A 21,770-nucleotide genomic window follows, 5' to 3' on the forward strand; every position below is an offset into this window, starting at 1 on the left:
TGGCCTGCAGCTTAAAATAGTTTAAACAAGCTGAATCTTTGACATACATTATAACAATGTTATTAACAACTATTCAATCTATTCAACCTAATCAGCACTTTAAGGTTTTTTTGCAGTTGCCTGGTCTCTTGTAAGCTCAAGCATTTTAAAAACTCAATGCCCGCATTACTTAACCATGTCGACAAAAACATCTACTGAAATGCTGGAAGATTAGTACAGCTGTCTTCCACAATTAAACTAAAGGACAAGTCTATCGATAATCCTTTAATTGCAAACGAGTCCACCCAGAGTAAGGTAAAGGTAACTGTGATGTTTCACGGGTTGCTGACATAGCTATGGGGACTGAAAGGGAAATGGTAGAAATGGAGATTATTACCTGCTGAATTATAAACATATAAAACACTTAAACATGCTAAATGTTGCTGGAAAAAGCAGCCCCATTAAAAATAAAGGATTAAAGTACAGAGAAAGAAAACTAAAATGTTTTTTTGAAAAATAAATGGCAGCCTCTTTAACTACAACAATGAGCACTAATACTAAAGAAAAGTACTGACTTTAAAACAGATGTGAGCTATTCAGCTCTGCAAAGTACAAAATGGTAGGCGTTTCTCAGACCTCTCTCTGTTTGCAGCCTGGACTGCATTTCATTGCTTGTCATCAGCAAACTTGGATGACTTATGATAGAGTTGCGCAAGACACTGTGTGTGGTGTGTGTTTGTGTGTGTGAGTGTGTGAGTGTTTGTGAGAGAGAGAGAGATTGTATGTGAGGATATTTATAAATGCAGTGAATGAGAGCAGGAGAAGGCAAAACCCATGAAACTAAAAGCTTATAGAACATTTCAAAAACTGTTAGTCCAGACTTTAAATGGCTTATCCTCCGCTTCTATGGATCTGGTTTTTGAAGCCAATTTGAATTCAGTGGAGCATTGCACAGTACAATCAGAAAACTTTCCTAAAGTGTTCTGATTAATTTGCCACAGAGAGAAGTAATAAAACCTGCAAGATTAGCATTATTGCTATTTAGATTATCTAATCAACTTCTGTGACTTTTAAACTTTGAACATGCTTAACAGTGTAGAAAAATACATCTAACCAAAATCAACCCTTGGCATGAGAGAGTCGTGTCTGTGAATGTGCCATTTTCCAGCCAATGGTAACATTGTTAACATTCCATTGATGAGTACGGTATCATTTTCTACCCTATGAATGGACATAGCAATTGAAAAGTAGTGCTAATTAAACAGTATTACATCAGTGCTGAAAATGTGCTAACAAGAAAGACTACGTGTAACAAATTGGAACCTGGAAGACCAGGTTTAGTTAAGCTTCATGTCTTCTGGATTTGAGGAGGACTTAGCTAGAAATTCTTCAAACAAAGGGGCACAGAGCAAAAGACCAAGGGAAAATGGAAAATGGGATGTATGGAATCCAAAAAACATAAAAAGAGAAGTATGAACATTTTACAACAAAACAGAAAAGGTTTCAACATTTCAGCAAAATATGTTGCAATGATGGTGTAATTACTTTTATTTTGTATACTGTGGTATCAAAGTTAGGACCAAAAAAATATACAGTATACCATCACTACTGAGGAAGCACCACCATTAAGGTAAACTCTGACCTCACTCTAACATAATCTTAGGCACTTTTATGAGTCATGACTCTTTGATAGAAAGGGAATAATCTGAAGACAGCGATAATATTTGTATGAAAAATAAAGAAAGAGTTGAAGAGATATAATGAATACGATGAGAAGGTGTGAGAGGCTGGTTTGACAAGAGGAAAAGCCACAGAGCAGCTGCTTCTGGTATGAAGAGCTTGGTAGTACAAAGACTGACTGACGAGAAGAAGAGACGGTTAACTATTAGTGTGGGTGAGCAAGCGATAAAGCATTTTACTGCAGCAATGCCAGCGCTGAGCAACAAGAGACAGATGTACAGTATAACGTAAACCTCTGAGTATAATGGAAGCTATAATAAACGTATAATGAAACGACTTGTAACGTGGTCTATGTAACAATTTAGACAGGAAGTTTGCTAAAAAAAACATTCCTTCATGCCTGCTACTCTCCTCTGCACTTATGAAATTGATTTAGCCTCTCTCCTTCACTACATGAGATGATTAATGTCTCATCTTCTTTTATCTTTGTCAGGACACTTATTCACATAAAGCCTTCACTAGCCTCTTACCTTAAGCCAAAACTAATTCTCTCGAACAGACCTTTGAAGTTGTTCAAAAAGTCCCCACAATGGTATGAAAATGAAATTGTCTGCACAACCACAGAAAGAGATGTGCGCACACACACACACACACACACACACACACACACACACACACACACACACACACACACACACACACAGTACACATATTTCACTCATTAGCAAGCGCTTCTTCCAGAGGCTCTCATTAGTGTTAAAGAATGAATGATTCAGAGCCAGCCACCAAGCTGCACCCTAAAAATACTGATTAAATGCATTTTTTTTTCTCGGCTACTCATCCTTCACTCCTCCATACACCTCAAAGTCACAGATAAGTCTGCTGTGTGAGGTGGTGAACTGTCCCCTGCAATCTTTTGCGGTCATAAATTGTCTGTGCAGCACATAACCCAGATCCTGAGGATGAACTTGCGGACATGCCAGATGCCTGCTTGTGTCCTGATATAACACGAGCGGGGCCCCACCCCCTGCATGACTCCATTCACTGAAGACAACCTTTCACCTCGGCCTGTGTGAAGAGCCTTAACCTCCTGTGGTCTGGAAATAAGAAAACTGTCTGTGAAGAATGAAACTGCTGCATCAAAGTCATAAGTAATTTAACAACTAATAATGATAGTGGTATGTTACATTCAAAGCAAATATGGTTTATATTGACAAGTAAAGTGAACTCAAATTTACGGAGCACATTCAAAAACAACAAGTGTGGACGAGTAGAGACACTCATAATGCAGGCCACAAGTTAAAACAAGTTTAATGACAGAACCACAAATGCTCAGTGACAGGTAGATTGGAGTAATTATGCTACTTATAATGGGGACTCAACGATATGTCCCGCACCAATAACACTAGTCAGACCCCAGCTGGCGGCTTTTCAGTCAATTCGACATACTGAATTAGAGGTGGTTCCCATCAGTGTGAGAGACAAATCTGATGGCTGTTCAGCTTAATCAATCAGCATGAGAAGAGAAACAGTGGTGACAAAAGTAGGCAACACACCTAAGAACACTTGTCATGTGAAATACAGAAATAGAAACGAGTGAGGGTGGTGTGAAACTGGCAAACAAAGTCTGCTTTGATTATGGTTGTATCCACAGTCCTAGGTGTTCCACTTTCAATACAGACTACAGCCACCTGCTGGTATGGAGTTATTTTTTCTCCTCATGCAGGTGCAAAACATACTGTTATCAATATCCTTAGCAAATGTTAGCTATAGCCTTTAGCTACCTAATTAGCACTAACTACTTATTTTGAATTACTCTGCAGTTAAACTAATCTAATGTATGTTATTGTGCACTTATTTGTATCCTTACGACAAGGTTTAGGTGGCTCTCCTTGGCCCTCCAGCCCACGACACAAGCAGTTCCCTCTAGACCAGGAAAGAGTTGGTGCCACTCTGAAACCAGTTTCCTGACCAAGAGCCAGTTCTTTGGCTATAGAAATGCAAAGAACTGGTTTGAAAATCAGCACTGGCTCTGAACGATGAATACATTTTTTCACCCCCTTTTTTTTTAATAAATAAAATAATAAAATCAAATCTACAATTAAGTTATAACCATTCAAAAGAGACCAGGAGAGGGGAGAAAAGTGCTCTTCTTCCTGGTACCAGTGAGAGGTCTCGCTGCTGCATTTGTAACTAGCTGCCAGACATAACTGATTGACTCCTACATGAAGAGAGCCGGAATAATCAGACAAGAGGTAATGAAAACTTGCAAGACTGTCTCAAAGTCTTCAAAAGAAAAAGAAAAACGATTTACCTTATGTAGAAGAAGCTACTGCTGACAACAGAATGCATTTGTTTGTCAAGATTTAAAGATGATTCCTAGATTCCTGGCTTGTGCACAGACATTTGTCGATACTGAGCCAAAAGCATTAAGCTAAATAATTAGAGTACCCCTCAGGACAGGTGATCTTTGTCCTGCTCTCATTAGGCTGACAACAGACACCCAAGTGGGCTGCTCTACTCGCGACCATGTCAGCAGTGTGGATGTGGGTTACACATCCCAAACAAGAGTGGGGGCAGGTAGCTGTTACTCTGACTTTCAACAACTGACTGTGCTTTGGGAGAAGACGACTGGTGGTGTGGTGGTGGATGGGGGATGGAAAGGTGATGGACTTTGCCTGCCTGCCTAACCTAAACCCCCCTGGTGACTCTATGATGACTGACTCAACGGCTGGGGAGTAATTATGTTAAAAACAGAGCTATAGTTTTCCCCTCCAACACCAACCCCTCTCAACTGTAGCTGGTTGCTCTGGTGTCTTGTTTGTGCTGACTCTGTGTTTTCTATTCATGTTAGCCTACTGCGGTGACAGTGTACCTGAGCAAGGACAGATAAGAAAGAAAAGCCTTTCACATCAAAACAAAACGCCCCCTCCCCTCTTCATTTCATCAGACTTCTTTTTCTCTTCATTCAAACTGGTCTTTGTTTCGTTATCAGTTTGCTGGATCCCACGCTGATGAGTATTGACAGGAAGAACGAGCTCTGCTTTTGGGTGTGAGTGAAAGAGAGACTTAATCAGACAGAACAAGGGAAAGAGAGAGAGAGACACACACACACACACCCATGGAAAAGGAAGGGAATTGGAGTGTTTAAATATGCAGCGCAGGTTTGAATGTGTTTAGATGAATATGCACATGTGTGAGCAAATGAATGTATTAGTTCCTCCTCTTTCGTCTTCCAGGATCTTTGTCCAGGCTTGTTTATAAGACATGACCTACTTTGCAGCATTTGCAAACTGACAAGACAAGATGTGACTGCACTGCCAGAACGAAACAAAGCTCAATTGATGCAATTGTTACAATGAAAAATATAGAGGTGAGAAACAACTTTACCTTTAATTTCTCTTAAAACATATTTAATCCTGTACCACAATGGTAGGATTACCTAAACTGGTGGGGAGCAAATGAAAATAAATGGTTTTGTTGACTTTATCCAGAACAGGGCATTGAGCACAATGGGTCACACCCACACACACTGCTGTGCACACACACACACACACACACACACTAGGATGTCAAGCACAATCTCGCCACTGTGACCATTACTTGGATAAAAACAGGTGCCTCATTTTGTAGTCAAAAGTATATGAGCATAGTACAACTGTGTAAAATTGTTTGTTCAAACAAAAATACTGTTTATGTAACAACCAGAGTCCCTTTTCAAACCATGCTTATAATTTGTAATGAAAACCATATGTGTACACACACACATCTGGATAACAGACAGCGCTGGGAAGAGCTTGAGAAAGTTCACCCAATAGACTGAATACTAAAATGGCCTTTACGAAAATGTCAATCAATCAGGTTGATTGTCCTATAATAACAGTGGAACCAGCTGCAAAACAAGGGCCAAGATGAGCAGGTTAAAGACAGGAAGATAACATGAAAGGTCAAGGGAGCATCAGAAAGGCATGGCTAATATGACCACACAGTTATATAATATTATGCAACCTCTTTTAGTGGCTGTGTAGTGTCACCTCAGAGTTTGTTACTGTGGTAGCTGTGTGCTGAGGTAGCTGTCAACATGCTGTGTTTCAAATCTGATTCAGATCTGAACTGAGGAATGATTACAGTCCCTTTGCTCTCTATAGTGGGCAACTGTGAATACACAGTCCAACATACACTCACAAAAGGCAAGTACAACATCACTCAAGTTTAAAATCACACTGAGTCTAGCATACTCCCCAGAGACACCCCATCATGTCATACATGACCATCTGTACATAAAGTTCATGTGATGATAAGTGTGCTGTTCTAACCCCATCACACAGTAGGCCTGCTGTCAAGCAGTGTAAGTAAGCCTAAGTGTCATGGAAAAGACTTTAACATGCTAACGTTAAAAAATTATAATATACTGTGACTGTGAAAAAAACTACTCTATATGTATTAAACACAGAGCTGCACAGATTGTTCACATTTTGCTAATGTCTAAGTACAGTTTGACACATAGACACCAATTTGTCACAGGCAATCCCCAAAGCTGTGGAAAGAGTGCTTAGGCACCTCCTACAGCCTCTCCCAGTCCTTTTACATAATCACTTATCAGCGCACCAGGCTTGTTCCTGGATGCACTCTCTGCTTGCTCTGTATGTGCCTGTATGTTTGCCCAAAGACTATGGAAGACTGGCCAGAAATGTGCATGTGAAAACACTGGTATCAAAAGTTGAAACTTTAAACAAAACACACTAGCACACAACACAGCTCAACTTCCTGCTGGACATACACATCACACATACATCATTGACATATCCACTAATCTAAAAGTACATCCATACATCATCTGAGAAACAACTCATCCAACCTATGGGTAATTTAGAGTCAGCAATTAACCTAACTGCATGTATTTGGACTGTGGGAGGAAGCCAGAGTACCCAGAGGAAAACCACACAGGCACTAGGAGAACTCCACACAGGAACGCACCAAACTACTGTACCACCCCTCAAAGTACATACTTTCCAAAACGTAGTTCACTGATTTAACAATGCACAACACCAACAGAGTTGCAACTATCTTTCTCTCTCTCTCTCTCTCTCAATTCCTTGTGTCAAGTGATTGGGCAATGCTGGCTCTCTGACTCTCTTAGGGCATATTTCGAAACTATTTTGGATGGAACACCAAACATGTGGTCAGTTGACCAGTACGCCCCCACACCATTCATGCCCAAAACCACTGTGCAGTTATAGCCAGAGGGTGAATTCCACTTCCAGTCAAAACCCTGTTAAGGAACACAGGTTTGGAGTCGAGAATGAAATCTGCCTATGTTGATTATTTTAATCACCACAAATTCAATGTCAAATTAAGACGTGCACAGTTCACAACATGGTCCAGAATTTTACACACCTGCCCGAATCTCATGTTCAGCTGCTCGGCCAAAAGTAGAAACACCTCACATATAAATACCATGCAACCCTCAAAAAATAAAACCAAAGATAAAGACAACAGGAGTTCGTGGCTTTCACTATCTTCAGTCTCTCCATACCTGTTTCTGGGGACAGGGATGTGGGTGGAGGGGAGGGGTTGTTTTTCTGTCAGTGGTGCATTCGGCCCTTGCGTTGCCCTGAGGCTGCTGACCAGATCTGCCTGTTTCCCTGGGTTCCTGATATCCAAATGCATGAAGCTGCATGGCAACTGCCTGTTTATGCCTGGGCAGTGAGTGGGACTGGCCCTCTTCAGGATACCAGTGTAACCCGTGTCTCTTTGGTCCCCCAGGCCATTCTAAAAGATAAAAAAAAAAACATTAAAATCAATATTCAAATTTAAGGCCAGCTACTACAGAAACGTTATATCTTGTGATACCTTAGCTGTCTATTTGACTGATCACAGAAACCCTACAGTGGGTCCATCAGTAAGGCAGTGCTCTCAGAGTTTAACTTTTTTTAACTTTAGAACAAAGTAGAAAAAGAGAAGTACTTGTTTAATGTTTCTCACTCTTACTTAATAACACAGAGGTTATTGTCCTCTTTCACTTTTGCACATGAACCTTCAGGAACCAACAAGTGAAGGCAGTCTCTAATTAAGCTTGACCTTCTGTCCCTGCTGCCTGATACAAATTATGTATACATTCAGAATAGATTCAAAAAGTAATACTGTATTTACGGTATGAATTAATTAAAAAATGTGAGGGTGACTTTCTGTGATTTTCTTTTGCAGTTGGCTAACTTTGCATGTGAAACACTTATTACATGTAAAGGCTAACCATCATTTTGATTTGTGATAAATCTGTATATTATTGGATATGTCTTACTGCTGATTACTGACATTTGGGAGCTGTAGCCAAGGAACATTGCTGCTTGAAATAATGACTAAAAAAAAAGTTAACCATTGCAAACCTACTCATTCAAATGTCCATTCACAAAAACCTACAATAAAGCTTTGGTTCATTCCTACTCCTACTTCCATGTTATAAAAAAAACAAACCTAAAGAAAATCTTGCCTCTATCCTACTACTAGTAGATATTGCATATCCCCATCTATGTATATTTGATGTTGCAGGGTTAACACATGACACATTAAATTACTATTCCTGCAAAGATAAAAACGTACGGGCCAGAGAATACTTAAAATGCAATGCAAAAACATGCAAACTTAAGAAGGATGCACATTTAAAACTGCTACATGGGGGAAAGAAAAGAAAAATACACCATATCTTCCTAAAGGTGCTTTTTCAGCAGTGAGTGAGGAGCCGGGACGTGCGGTGCAGCCAGGAAGCTCTTACTGTAGCTCCACCCTGAAGTTATGGGGGAGGGGGTAAGGTTAGTAGTTTGGAGTCCCTGCCCCCTTTTCTGTAAACTTTGCACACAGAATGAGCCGCCATTTAAAATGGTTAGGATACGACGTAATGAGCGGAGAGCACGCGTTGGTAGAAGCTGGAAAAAACAGTTGACACTTAGTAAAAACAGCACAACAGCCAGTGTTCAGTGCGCCGTGCGACACCATGCGCAGCAGCCGGAGTCTCGCGTAATCACCACTGTCGCACATTTGAACAGCTCCGACGCGATAGCGCCGTGTGAGGGCGGCGTGAGCTGCCAAACTTCAGCTAAATGACCGGCTCACGTAGCAGGCGTCACGGTATCTGCGCTGCAACTTCACCTGGCTGCGCGTTTGACTTTTACCGGCACACGGAGCGGTGCGCGCCCACTCGCCGACACCAAAACACACTTACTTTTTCCATGTCGTGCCACACTCGACCCCCTGGAGACAGTCCGTTCCCCTTTGGCGACACTTTCTCGCTTTTCAGCGCCGCACAGCCGCCGTCCATTGCATGTTTGTAAAGGACGGGGCCGCTTTTTTCCACCGTGTGGACCCGGGTGTCGTGGAGCACGGAGCGGCCTGCCCGGCAGCTAAAATCCGGACCGCCGACCCTTGTCCCGGCCAAAGGCTTCTCCAAAATATATCTGGAATCCATACTCGGGCAGGGCGAATGGAGACTAAAGGAAGAAAACCAGCTTTCTATAGATTTTAGTGCAAATTGCTGGAGTTCGATACATTTATCAAGATTGTCGCGGTTGGATGAGTGAAGTCGGTGTGCTGCCCTCCGTCCTCGTCTGCATGGACAGTTTTCCACCGCCGCCTCTCGGGGTTTCCTACACGCCGCCCGGTTCAGGAGGAGAAAACATTGTTTTGCCTCTTTTCTCCAAAAGAATGCCACGCCCCCTCTGCTGCGCTCCCATTGGTCCGCTGCGTACATAAACATTACACTTTGGCACGCGTCCACGGCGAGGCGGCCTCTGATTGGCCCGTTTCACCGCGTCAATCACTTTTCTTTTCCAACGCGAGTGGGTGGAAGAGAGAGGGGGGGGCGTGTCCAGCAGTTTACCGGCCGGTGTCTGTCGACGACGAGCCGGTCTGCGGGGGGGGGGGCTGCAGGCCCGCACGGGAAACTGCGCATTTATGTTTTTGCAAAGCAAATGATGCTTTAGCGGTTCGTGTTAAACTGGCATTAACTGCACTTTACAGGCGCCTTATTATCGCAGACGTAACCACCGTTGGCCAGATTTACTCCCCCAGAAGTGACAAACCGCTCTATTATTACAAATGTACAATATTCATATGCGGACATCCATAGTTGTTAAAACGTTAAAGTGGTGTCTGCACATAACACATAGTATTTTAAGGCTGTCAGAGTAGCAGTTCATATTTTGACATGTAGTTTAAGTAATAAGAATGCATCTGCAGTGTATGTTGGAGATTTACAATCTTGACCTGGAAAATAACTTGTAACGTGTAAAACAGAGGTGGTGGAGGAAAAATCAGGTTAATGCACAAGTGTTTACTACAATATCTTTGCAGTAGGTTCAATCCAGAGGTGTGTGAAGCAATATTTATAATTATAATAGGTTATACTGTTACATAGGTGTGTTTGATTGAAATCTGTGCTAATGTCAAGGTCCTCTTTTGGACTTGATTGCATTATAAGGTGGATACAACAAAAAAAGGGCTCCCTTTGCAATATATACTGCAATTCATGATTAAGGCGGTTGCAATAAAGTTTCACAAAACGTTTCTTATTTCTCTCTCTCTCTCTCTTTTTTTTTTCTTTTTTGCACCGTGTTCATGTCTCCACTTCCTGCACACTGTGAAGAGAGTAATCACAGTGCAACAATACAGACTTAAGTGTTTCTGCCTCTCAATATTATCTTTAATCAACAAATATCTCTACCCAGAATTGAAACGCTTAGTAGAAATGTGGAATTAATGAACATTATCAAACAAATGTATCCATAATGACATTTGTTTTCTTTCATATCTCTTTTTTTTTCTTTTATAGTAATTAGAGATGCCTAAATGCCTTTTTATCTAACCTATTATCAATGTCTGCAGACCCCAGTTTTACACTGTAATACACACAGTGTAAAATATAAACACATATTATTGCAAGTTTCATTTAGTGAAAGCTATTGTTATTACTGTGAGGTTGCTAAAAGCGCTTTAACTGCAGTGCTGCATAGTATGATACCCTATACAAAGCAATAAGACAGCAGGCAACAAACAAACACACGTTATAATGTGCCACTTTATTAGAAAAGTAAAAACTCAATATTTAATATTTTATGAAGGTTAATATAAAACATTACAATCTTTTGCATATCTTCACTGTCACACTATATTTTATTATATTTATTATTTTGAAACTAAACCCTGTGCTTTAAGAACATACAACATTGGCTACAGCTGTCACAGCAGTATTGGCCCATAATTATATCTGAAGACAATTAACCAACAGCATCTGTATCAGCATGGAAAGCATGAAACATTTTGCATCCACAAAGTACAATGTGTCTGTGATTACCATCTTTTTTTTCCCAAGAAATATAATATATACTGTATGTTACATTGGAACAACATCAGAACAGCAACAGAATATTTTACACATTTACATCATTATACTGTATTTGTTGTGCAACAAACATCTGCCTCGATCAGTGTATAACAGTGTTCAACAAATATATCATATCAGTGCTTTCTCTCAAAGAAAAAGTGACACGTGAAGTGACAGCCAGAGAAAAGGGATTAAGTGTGATAGCAATTTCCAGCCAGCATTGTTTAGGGGAAGCCTCAACACAGCTTTTTAAAGCATCTCAGCTGTTAGCCATTTCTCATATCAGACAGTAGTTGAGCCATTGGTGCAGTGTTGATATCAGACTGGGGTTGGCCTGACCCACGGCCTTTACCCCCCCCCCCCCCCACCCAACCCCATAATTCTCCCTGAGTCCCTCAGAACTGGACATCAAAGGCCCCTCCCCTGCGCAGCGAGGAAGAGAGGTGAAGCAGAGAAAAGAGAGGTCTGTGTCAGTAACTGGAGGATGAACACAGCTGGGGGAGGGAGGGTGTGCAACAGCCAGACCGAGTGGAAGCAAAATGTGCTTCCTCCTCTAACCTGGAAAACGCACAACGCTCAGTGTTGTGGTGCGTGTGTGCCTGCCAGCGTGTGTGTGTGCATGTACACAAACACGAACGGGTGGACAAGGGTCTTTTGGGTTAGTGTCCATTTGCAGTGATCCTCATCCAGCTTTTTACTGGCTGTTCTTCATCTCCCTCCCACACCTCTTTCTTGCTCCCAGAGAGCGCCGGATAAACAACGCTCTGCCTTAAACCCCCCAGTGGCTTTTCTCCTTCTCCGTCTCTCACAAGTCCTCCACCAACTTGTTGCTTTGGAAATAACTTAGTGCCGCTATGCTTCACATGGCAAAAAAAAAAAGGTACAACAAAAAAAGATCAACAAACGAGAGATCATTTAAGTACCACAATATTTGTTTCCATATATCAAAGCATGCACTTTTTTGATCAAGCAGGAAAAAACTGCACCAACAACAAAAACGGACAGTTTTTATGGCAGTGGCATGAGCTATTTAACCAATGGCATTGTCAGTAGGTAAGAAAAAATAAACAGTGCATTAAAATACAGAGTGCATTTGTTTTTACATACTTTCTGACACAGTAGCATTTACATTACTAACCATTATAAATCTTTGTTTCTTTGCATGGTTTCCTCACAGTGAGATCATCCTTCAGCTCTCGCTCTGTGAGATGTTTCTATCCCTGTTCACCTCCTATCTTTATGCCCATTATTTAAGACTCTGTTTTGTTTTTGTCCCCTGTTCTTTCCCTTTATTTTAATGCTCCCCAAAGCTACGTGGGAAAGACACTATTTATAATGGAAGAGAATGACGGGGGAGAGGGCGAGGGTCAACCTTCCAAAGGACACTAGCTGGTAATTTTATGCCCAGCTCTTTATTTTCCTTGGAAGTCCAAGGCCTCAGTTGCTATTTCAACCACCAGACTTTTGCCTGGCAAGTTAAGGGGAGCTCTGGTTTTAACCTGAGACCAGAGACTGAATCAGAGCTGTGCTTGGAAATGCCCTTTACAGTATCTTCATATGCAATTGAATCAACCAGCCCTGCGGCTGTTACAAAAATTACAATGGTTATAAAATCAGATGTTTACAGTGCCCAAAAGACATGACATACAAACTGTACAGGATGAAGCATCCTGTGTTATTGTAAACACACTTTCACTTCCTTATTTTTTAAATTTTTTTCCGTCCTTTATCCCAGTAATACAGTTAAGGTTTTGCATTGTGAAATCTGTCACCCACATCACTCTGGGGAAATTCTTGCACAACTCCCTCAATGGCCCTGACCTGACTGCCTTACCCTGCACAACTCTGTCAAGTATGTGTGTATCTGTGTGGGGAATGTGTTGGGGTGTGTCATCATACAGATGTTTGCCATTTTGTGGGATTTGTAACTAAACTCACAATTTATGTGAAGGCTAAATTTTTAAGAAAATGTCACTTATATTGATTATATTATTGATAACTGCTAATAGAGGCACATTAAGGGTCGATCTGATATCAATTCAATAATAGCCTTCACTTACTTCTTTTTTAAAGCAGGCCTGTAAATTATAGCTATAGTGCTTAAACAAAACAGCACAATGCTGCCCAGCAACAGGCCGGAGGGTGCAGAGAACCCATATCAGGTATTTTCTTAGGGAGATCTAAGCACCGCTAGTCTATGTAGCATCCACCTGCCACATTATTTGTTTCATCTCCATATATCAAAACACAGATGTATCCCCTACAAGATTACCAGTGTGTGCATATATGGGCGACAGTAGCCAACAGTGTCCATTGTGCTCCTAATACAGCCAGATTCCTTGCTACCACTGCCTATTTTCAGGTGTGTGTGTGTGTGTGTTTGAGTTTGAACAATGCATGCACATTTTTTTTGTGTTTTCTCAGGTTGTGAGATACACTGCGAGATTACAGTGTTCATATAAAAATAAAGTTATTATGAAAAATGATGCACAAACCAGGTGAATGTGGTCAGTAACACAGTAGGGTGAAGATGTCTACTCCAGCTTTCTTTTTTTTTTTTTTTGTTCTTTTTTTGGTTGAAATGTATTTGGTCCATATTTAGGCTGGATTAGGCTTAGGCTGGTTCTGAAGTACAGACCAATCAAGGGATGTCTGAACCTGGTTTAAGACCCTGTTTGTACCTGATGTCAACACAAAATGGATCGTCATGTTGTGTGTCTTTAGAGGGCCTTGTATCTATGTACAGCAACCTGTTAGCCGGTGATCAGGAAGGTCCCTTTCATGACTCTGCACCTTGGGCCTTTTCTGCCTGTCAGCCAGCTACAGGCCAGTGACATACATCTCCATACCATCATTGAAGGTGAAGATGGTGGTGGTGCTAGAGCTGCCCCCTTGTTTCACATCACTGATGGTCTCATAGAAGTTTTCGCCACCAGGCAGGCCTTTAGCAGGCAGAGCAGTAGGTCCTGAGCCCTGAGGTGCCACCTGCTGCTGCTGCTGCTGCTGCTGCTGCTGCTGCTGTGGCTGTGGCTGTGGCTGTGGCTGCGGCGTCTGCTTCTTTCTCCTCAGAGTGGCATTACCCCCATTTGTGCCATTATTGGTTGCCCCCTGTTCACGTTTCCGATGGGTGTCAATAGTAGCATACGCAGGGTCAGCCTCAGCCATGGCACATGTGGACCAGGACCTGTCTCCTACCGGCTCATAGCAGGGGTCCTCCTGGGAACGTGCCTGGCCCTGCACTCCTCTGCCTCGACCTCGGGAACCCGCATTGCCTTTTTCCCCACCAAAAGAGCGTGGGAGGGTCTTTGCGCCATTGTTTTCCATAGGTGGTTTCTTTTTCTGTGTTTTACACACAATAGAGTATGTGTCTGCAATCTGTAAGAAAAAATAGAAGGAGAGCAGATCCCATTGTCAGTTAATGTCACTAAACTACAGTACAACTCAATCATGTCTATGAACTACAGTTCTGAAATAGAAGGTAGCTGTTACTCCGCTTTATTTGGCCTTGTTTCTATAGGGAATGTCTAAAACCACAACCACTCGGGTGTATTGTGCTTTATATGGACAGCCACTGGATCAACTCTTTCCCTCTTTTATGTGTCAAGTACCTTAGAATATGTGTAGACATCTTATACTTATGTATACACTTCTGTGTTCATGAGGTACAATATATGAGTGTAGGTGTAACCATGTCATGCAGCGAATTTGATGTCGGCAAATTAATGGTTGATCATGAATTGTGTGGGTGTGTGCGCACATGTGTTGACCGAACTTGCTCTGTGCTGCAACCTGACCTAATTTGACAGGGTAGGATATGACAGAGTAAACCGTGTTATCAGTCTGATGAAGTCTAGGCAGAGAGAGTTAGCTTTACAGTGGATGGACCTGTTAAAATGTCACCACAACTGCTTTGGCAACAGAACAGCAGGGCATGGTGTGAAAGATCTGGATAACAGCCAACTTGCTAAAAAAAAAACCTGTTCAGTAGTGTTCACTAATGGACTTTGTTCTCGTCTCATTTAGTTTGAATAGGAGAGTCAGTGCTGTACATGTTATTGTAACTGTGTGAACTGCAGGTGCAGGCCATACACATGTAGTGTTAACTGTTGGTTTGTGCTTACAGTGAAGCATCTACAATAAGATTTGATATCTACAACACACAACTGAAAGGTACATGTTTAGTGTGACTGGCATTTGTGTTGAAATGTTCCACGAGACGGACACAAGAGAAGAGGATTGTGGGACATGGTCATGTTTACCTTCCATGTTCACGCCCAGACCAGCGGCTCTGCTCTAGTGGCCCTGAGAATCTCTGGCTATGCAAACTCTCGCTCTCTCACACAAACGCACACATAGATTAACCTATTTTTTTTCTGCTTTCAAAAAGACTGAAACCTGGGAGCTCAGAGAAACTGCAGAGTATAACGTCTGTGTGTCTTCATCTTGCCTTTACTTTCTTTATATTCTTAGCCTTACATGGGGGAAGTTTATATTATGGTTAAGCTGACCAAATATGATTAAAGTGCAAACCCCTGTGACTTTTGCTGTGAACATTTCTTTATCTTTCTGTGAAACCTACAACGACGCACATACCCTGCCCCCACAAATCTCTTGTGTGACCTTTTTGGATAAACAAAGACCCTGGCGTATGCTACAAGTGTGTGCAGACAACGTGCAGTGTGTGTTTGTGCGTGAGCATTTGTGCACACAGTATTTGCAGCTCTGTGCAGCAGAGGAAGGAAGTCACAAGATGATGGGGATTTCAAAACTGGGCTGCAGCTGTTGAGGAAGCTTGTGCATTGTATGTTTTCTTTTTTCCTCCACCGTGTCTGTGCTTCTCTCTGCTATGTCTCTTCTGATACAGCTTTAGCTCTCTGCTCACAACGAGGCTTTTAGAAGCCAAATTGAATTTCTGCATACACTGATTATCCATGGAAACACAACAGTATGACTGATGCATCTGTGTGCGATCAATGTTATGAATAGCAAATATGGCACAAGTTTCCAAACAGTCTGTAGACAGTTGATGTTCATCTGGTAAGACACACTGTGTGCAACGTGATTGGCTGGGGAGGGCAGCGCCCCCTAATAGCCAGGAAGGGAGTGGAGCACAAGAAAAGAGTGCCAGAGGAGGGGAAAGGATTTAAGTGGGAGTGGAAACTCAACACCTTTTGACAAATAGCAGAAGATACGAAGTATATGGGCATGTTAGGACAACAACAAACTCGGCAACGGAAAAACACAGCAGGTAAAAGACAGAAAAAGTTTTCAAAAGAAAAAAAAACATGACCGAAAAGTTTGAAAGAAAGAAAAATAAACTGAGTGAGAGACTGCAGAATGCATTCAAGGCCAACTGTTCTGTGTACCAGTCTGATTTGAAGAGGAGGAGTTTAATTTATGAGGCAAACAGCAGAGACTTAACCCCTTAATCTCCACTTACAGTATCCAAACTCTAAGGCTCAATGCTGGTGTAGGCAAGCCTAAAACCTGTCAGGTCTGCTACTTGATTTAACTCTTACAGAAGAGTTAAGATTTCATTTTTCTTTTAGATGATAATAATCACACAGTGATTGACTTTCACCTCTGTTATAAACATACAAATGAAGTTGCAGACGGAATAAAACAATTCCTTGAGATGAAGATATAAATAATGGAAAAGAGAAGCTCAGTCAAATGGAGACTAATAATAGACAGTGGTCTACTTAGGAACAAGCCTCCATCTACGCAGATTTACTCTACCAAACCCTCAGGCAGGCCCTTCTAACTCTTTCAGCATGTTGTGCTTTGTCTACCGGCAAGTAAAGATTCAGAGTGAGGAGGTGGGGGTGGAGTTGCTGCATGTGGAAGCACATGTGGTGGTGTATGTGACATGATTGGCGACTACAAACTTCCCCCTCTCACCACGAGACATACTATACCATATTTACAACATGTATTTAGGTCAGTTTGTAGTCTGCATCCGAGTCAGGACAGATCACATTCTGTCGGCGTGGCCTGCTGATGTCAAGCAGCTGACCTTTAACAGACATCTCTAGGAATGCAAAGTGCCAATTATATGCGAGTAGGTGATACCGATGTCAAATCTGCCTGTTCAGTTGTGTGTTAGAGACAGATGAGTGGAGGACTGGGAGGTTGAGGTAAGGGTTCAGGCAAGGAGCTGGAAGTGCTGGATCTATGTAATGTAACCTCTGGCTGTAAGCAGACTCCTCATATGACAGGTGGGTCACAGGGCATGCCCAATCAAATAGGCGCCCTGCTCGGTAAACACAGCAGTTACAAATTAGAGAGCTGTCTGTCTAGCTGGTACCATCCCCCCAACCACCACCTCAGGTTGACACACACACACACACACACATATATATATATATACATATATATTTATATATATGTATGAAAATACCTCCTTCGCAGTTGGGGGAGATGGGTGCCCCTGTCCATTCTCTCCGCGGTGTGGAGGGGGGTGCAAAGTAATGATGTCGTCATCCTCTGGAGGCTTCCAGATGTACTGCTCCCCATTGCCTATGAACACTGGCTCCTGGTAAGCAAAAGAAAATTAAGGAGGTCAGGCACTGAGGTACTTTGCAATTGTGATACAGAAGTGTTTATGCAAAAGTAAGTCACAAAATTAATAGAAACGGTGCATCATTTGTAAAAAAGCAACAAAATGTTATTACATACAATATATTGTGTCGTGCCTAACTTGGTGTTTTTTTCTGTTTTGCTGTCTGTGTCTGTGCTAAGCCCTGTGAGTTGCGGAAGTTTTCATTTGCCATGTTTGCTCTATGCTCAGGTAAACAGTGACCTTGTAGCACAGCATGGGCAGATTGCGCATGTGTCTGTGTGTGAAAGAGAGAGGCAGAAAGAGAGAGAGGGCATTTGTTTTGAGGGTCATGACTGCATGGAACGATAACACACTCACTCTGTGGGAAGAATACGGACTGCTTTTATAAAATTTAGTTAGTACTATTCCAATCAAGTGTCACTTCTTTATCATGGTAGATGCTTCTATTTCTATAGTACTTACTTATTGTAAATTCACTAATATAGTAAAATATAGTAAGCATTAGAAATGGCCCCTTTAACTGGTAGCTCCTCTGAGACCAACTCCTAACTAGAATCAGATGCTAACATCTTATTATAGTATACAGTATACCTCAAAACCCCACCGTTTCCTTTCTGTTGCTATGGGGAGTTTCATTGCAAAATGAATTCTATTTCTTTACAAAAACCACAGCAGAAATAACAAATGTTTAATTTCCTACTTATTTAAATGTCAAGGAACGCCTGCTCAATTGTTGAATAAGTTCATTATTTTCATCTCTGCACTCAACTTTGTCACATTTTCATCCAAATCCCCACAGTCAAAAATATCCTGCTGACAGACTGCTGTCAAGTAAGATGGATTGCTGCAAAAACATAACCCCCCAACTGTATTTGCATTGTATCTGTTTATATGTAATCTTAGCTGCCTGAAATAAAACAAGTAATGCTCTTGTTAAATTTTTATCACTTCTGGTGATCAAAACCAATTAGAAACCAATTAGAAAGCATGTAGTGGTGTGTGCACATACAACCCAGGATGATGATTAAACTTTTATATGCTCCCCCTGTGCAGTGAGAATGAGTAATAGAAGCCAGGGCAGAGTAAATGGCTTCAATATGTGAACATTATTTATCCCCACAGTGGCTGTTGGCTACCTGTTACCCGTTTCTAGATAGACTTGCTGATAGATTCAACAGGAACACACACACACTCACAGGCTTTGGCAGCCTGCCAAGCTCTTACATAATCCATCCTTACTTAGGCCTCTCTAATACTGCACAACATAGTGCAAAAGGGTGGAAACACACACATACATACACACACACAAATATGCACATACCCACACATTACACACACACACACACGCTCTCAAGGATTTAGCATGTGCAGATTAAAAGTAGAGGTCAACAATAGGGCTGTCATCCATAACCAAGACAACCTTATCAATCTACTTAAATCAGTAACACAAAAGAAAAGCCACCTGCTTCATGCGCTGCCAAACACATATTACCCCCGACATACACACACACACACACACGAAAAATAGATATGTGTGCCAGCAAACCCACAGGAAAGGCTGATCACCATCCGATCATTGTCCTACCGTTTCCCTCTTAGAACTGCCCTAAACTGTGACCTTGACTGATTATAAGCACATCCCAGCTGGGTCATGCAAATGTATTATGTGAAGAAAACATTCAAATGAATGCCAAAATGATAAAAACAGAAGTTCTAATGATTGGACACTGAGGTTCTGAATTGTATGCACACTTGGAACATTTACATATATTAATATCAATTAATGATGACAATGATAATGAAGGGTTGTAGCATTATGGTAAAATATGTATAATATATATTATTCAATATAATATAAATCCCCATATGTGATCATGATGAGCTGTTTGTTTGTGGACGCTGCCCTCTGGTGGTTAACAGAAAAACCTACAGCGTGGAAAGGTAGACGTGCGAATGATACTGTTCAATGCCTAAGAAGCTTATTGATCCAATGATTCCTGTACCTTTGGGAATGAGTGCAGGTGAAACGGCTCCAGTGGCTTGCGTGAAAACTCCTGACTTCGATGTAGCGGTGGAGGAGCAGCAGAGGGTGAATCACTCACGCTCGACTGGCTGTCTGACTGGCTGTCGACCCCGTTATTTTCCTTCCTGTTTGTCTTGTCAACCTTGAGGTATTGAGTCACCAAAGAAAATGTTATAAACAAGCGTGCAAGAATGCAACAAAGAAGTCCACATCATGAAATAGTTTCAGATTTTTCAGATTTAGTGTATGTCAAAGGACTATTTTAGATCTGCTAAGTTGATACTAGTTGACTAGTATCTAGAAGAAATTGTTTAATTTCGCTTGATTTATTATTTTTCCCAATTACAAACAAGTTGTAAAGTGAGTGTCTTTATTTGTCACTCTGCACAGTGTAAAGTTTGTACTGTGGTAAATGGTAAACTGTTCCACTCAGGTGTAAAATAATGCACATTCTCAATACACTACTTTTTAACTTCAGCATTTCCTCCTAAGAAATATAACATCCTAACAGGTTAAGGCTAATTAGACCAGCCTTTATTTTTCGGTTGTCAGTTATTTCTGTGTGGCATCTCTTGTGTAACCTCTTTCTTTTCAAGTTATCACCTAAACAACTGTGATAAAACAATATGTTTATGTAGTTACCTTCCTGAATTTCCGTATAGATGCATACTCAGCTGCAGGTGGATCTTGAATTGCCAGAGAGTTTACAGAAGACAGAGGAGACCTGTTGACCCCACTCGCCCCATTACCCCTTGCGGTCATCTGTCCGTTGAAGGTGCCATTCCCCCTGCCATTCCCTCCTCTGCCACCCTATAAACACAAACACACACAAACACACACACACACACATGGTTTTGTATTACTAAAGATGTCAGTTACAAACAAATTGCAGTCACAAATACATGAACAAGTAAACACAAAACCACTGATGCAAAGCATTCTTAGCAAAGCGATGTCATTCAGCAGCAGAGCTGCTGATCCTACACTTGACATATGACAACCTGATACCACGCTAACGTACAGGCAAACAAAAAATAATCTGTACATCAATTTTATGCAAGTTACACAAGGGTTGAAATTTGGCATAAACACAGGTACCTCTGCAGCTAAAAAATGCTGCTGCTAATACTGTAATCTCATTTTCTGTAGGCAAACTGGTTAGCATTTCTAGAAAGGGCCTAGTGGAAAGTACACTGGGTGTATGACTAGGAATAAAGTTCCATGGGGTGATTTAAAATCATATTGTAAGTTTAGGATTTGTTTGTTCATACATACGTTTCCAAGCCCGTTTCCATTACGGGCTCCGTTGGCATGAGCTGGAGGGCTCTGGGCAGCTCTGACTGTAGCTGGAGTGTTGACTGATGTAGGTGGTGGGGCAGAGGGTACCTTGGGGCTCGTGTCACTTTCCCGGACTCCTACACTTTCATATAGACCATCATCCAGGCAGTGGGTAGGGGTGGGGTTGTTACGCAAGCCGACTTCTGTGTAGGTGTGGTCTCTGGTCTCGCTCCCTCCTCTTCCTCCTCCCCCTCCCCCATTTCCTCCTGTTTCTGCTCCTCCCTTGCCAGATCCCTGGGGGCTGGTAGGGATCTGGGGAAGCTGGCGCCCATGAGAGGGCCTCAGGTCTGTCTGGGAACGCCGACTGTGAAGGAGCAGGAGGTCCATACTGGCTGGACGGCTTTTACTAACAGCTGTACAAAGAGGAGAAGAAAGAAAAAGGAAGCGTTCGAGGAGGCTGGAGTGAAATAGTGTCAAAACTTAGGGGTTTACATCCCATGTGGTGACAAAGAACTGTCAGTCATCACTTACAGTTTCCATTGCAGGGGAAGCGGTTGATCTCGTGCAGCCTGGTGTCAGATTTGCTCATGGAGTTCAGTTTTGGATGCCGAAGTGTACCCTGCTGTCACACACATGGTCGTGTTAACACAGAAATGAAACATGCAAATACATGCATGTGCATCTGTATATGAGAATAAGAATGAGGAAGAGCACTTGCAGGGAAAAGAGCAGAGGGAGATTTAGACCGGGATAGAGAGAGAGAGTATAATGAAAGCATGTCTCACCATATTTACAGATGTCCCTTTCTCTCCAGCTTGGGGGTGCTTGGTCTTGCTTTTTCTGCCACAAGATCAAAGTAAGTAAGGTCAACA

General features: G+C 41.9%; 2 protein-coding genes across 7 annotated transcripts in view; both read right to left on the minus strand.

Moving 5' to 3' along the window:
* si:rp71-79p20.2 (zinc finger protein 704) overlaps positions 1-9,332 on the minus strand; it is a 36,900-nt gene extending 27,568 nt beyond the window's left edge. Inside the window, exons 1-2 of one of the 2 annotated variants that reach the window (XM_026367729.1) lie at positions 8,879-9,332; positions 7,196-7,431 (exon numbers count right to left, since the gene is read on the minus strand). In XM_026367729.1, coding sequence (XP_026223514.1) covers positions 7,196-7,431; positions 8,879-9,121 — 479 coding nt within the window. In that variant the 5' untranslated portion in view covers positions 9,122-9,332. The remainder of the gene's footprint in view (positions 1-7,195; positions 7,432-8,878) is intronic. The other variant, XM_026367730.1, reaches the window with a different exon arrangement.
* A 2,071-nt stretch (positions 9,333-11,403) lies between these two features.
* The window catches only part of LOC113167561 (transcription factor mef2A), a 35,575-nt gene continuing 25,208 nt past the window's right edge, over positions 11,404-21,770 (minus strand). For 3 of the 5 annotated variants that reach the window (XM_026368286.1, XM_026368287.1, XM_026368290.1), the window contains 7 exons: positions 21,684-21,738; positions 21,430-21,520; positions 20,896-21,311; positions 20,263-20,430; positions 19,601-19,762; positions 17,436-17,570; positions 11,404-14,410 (listed from right to left, as the gene is read on the minus strand). In XM_026368286.1, coding sequence (XP_026224071.1) covers positions 13,856-14,410; positions 17,436-17,570; positions 19,601-19,762; positions 20,263-20,430; positions 20,896-21,311; positions 21,430-21,520; positions 21,684-21,738 — 1,582 coding nt within the window. In that variant the 3' untranslated portion in view covers positions 11,404-13,855. The remainder of the gene's footprint in view (positions 14,411-17,435; positions 17,571-19,600; positions 19,763-20,262; positions 20,431-20,895; positions 21,312-21,429; positions 21,521-21,683; positions 21,739-21,770) is intronic. The other 2 variants (XM_026368289.1, XM_026368291.1) reach the window with 1 other exon arrangement.

The sequence above is a fragment of the Anabas testudineus genome, chromosome 7 (genome assembly GCF_900324465.2).
Source record: "Anabas testudineus chromosome 7, fAnaTes1.2, whole genome shotgun sequence".
Classification (NCBI taxonomy): Eukaryota; Metazoa; Chordata; class Actinopteri; order Anabantiformes; family Anabantidae; genus Anabas; species Anabas testudineus.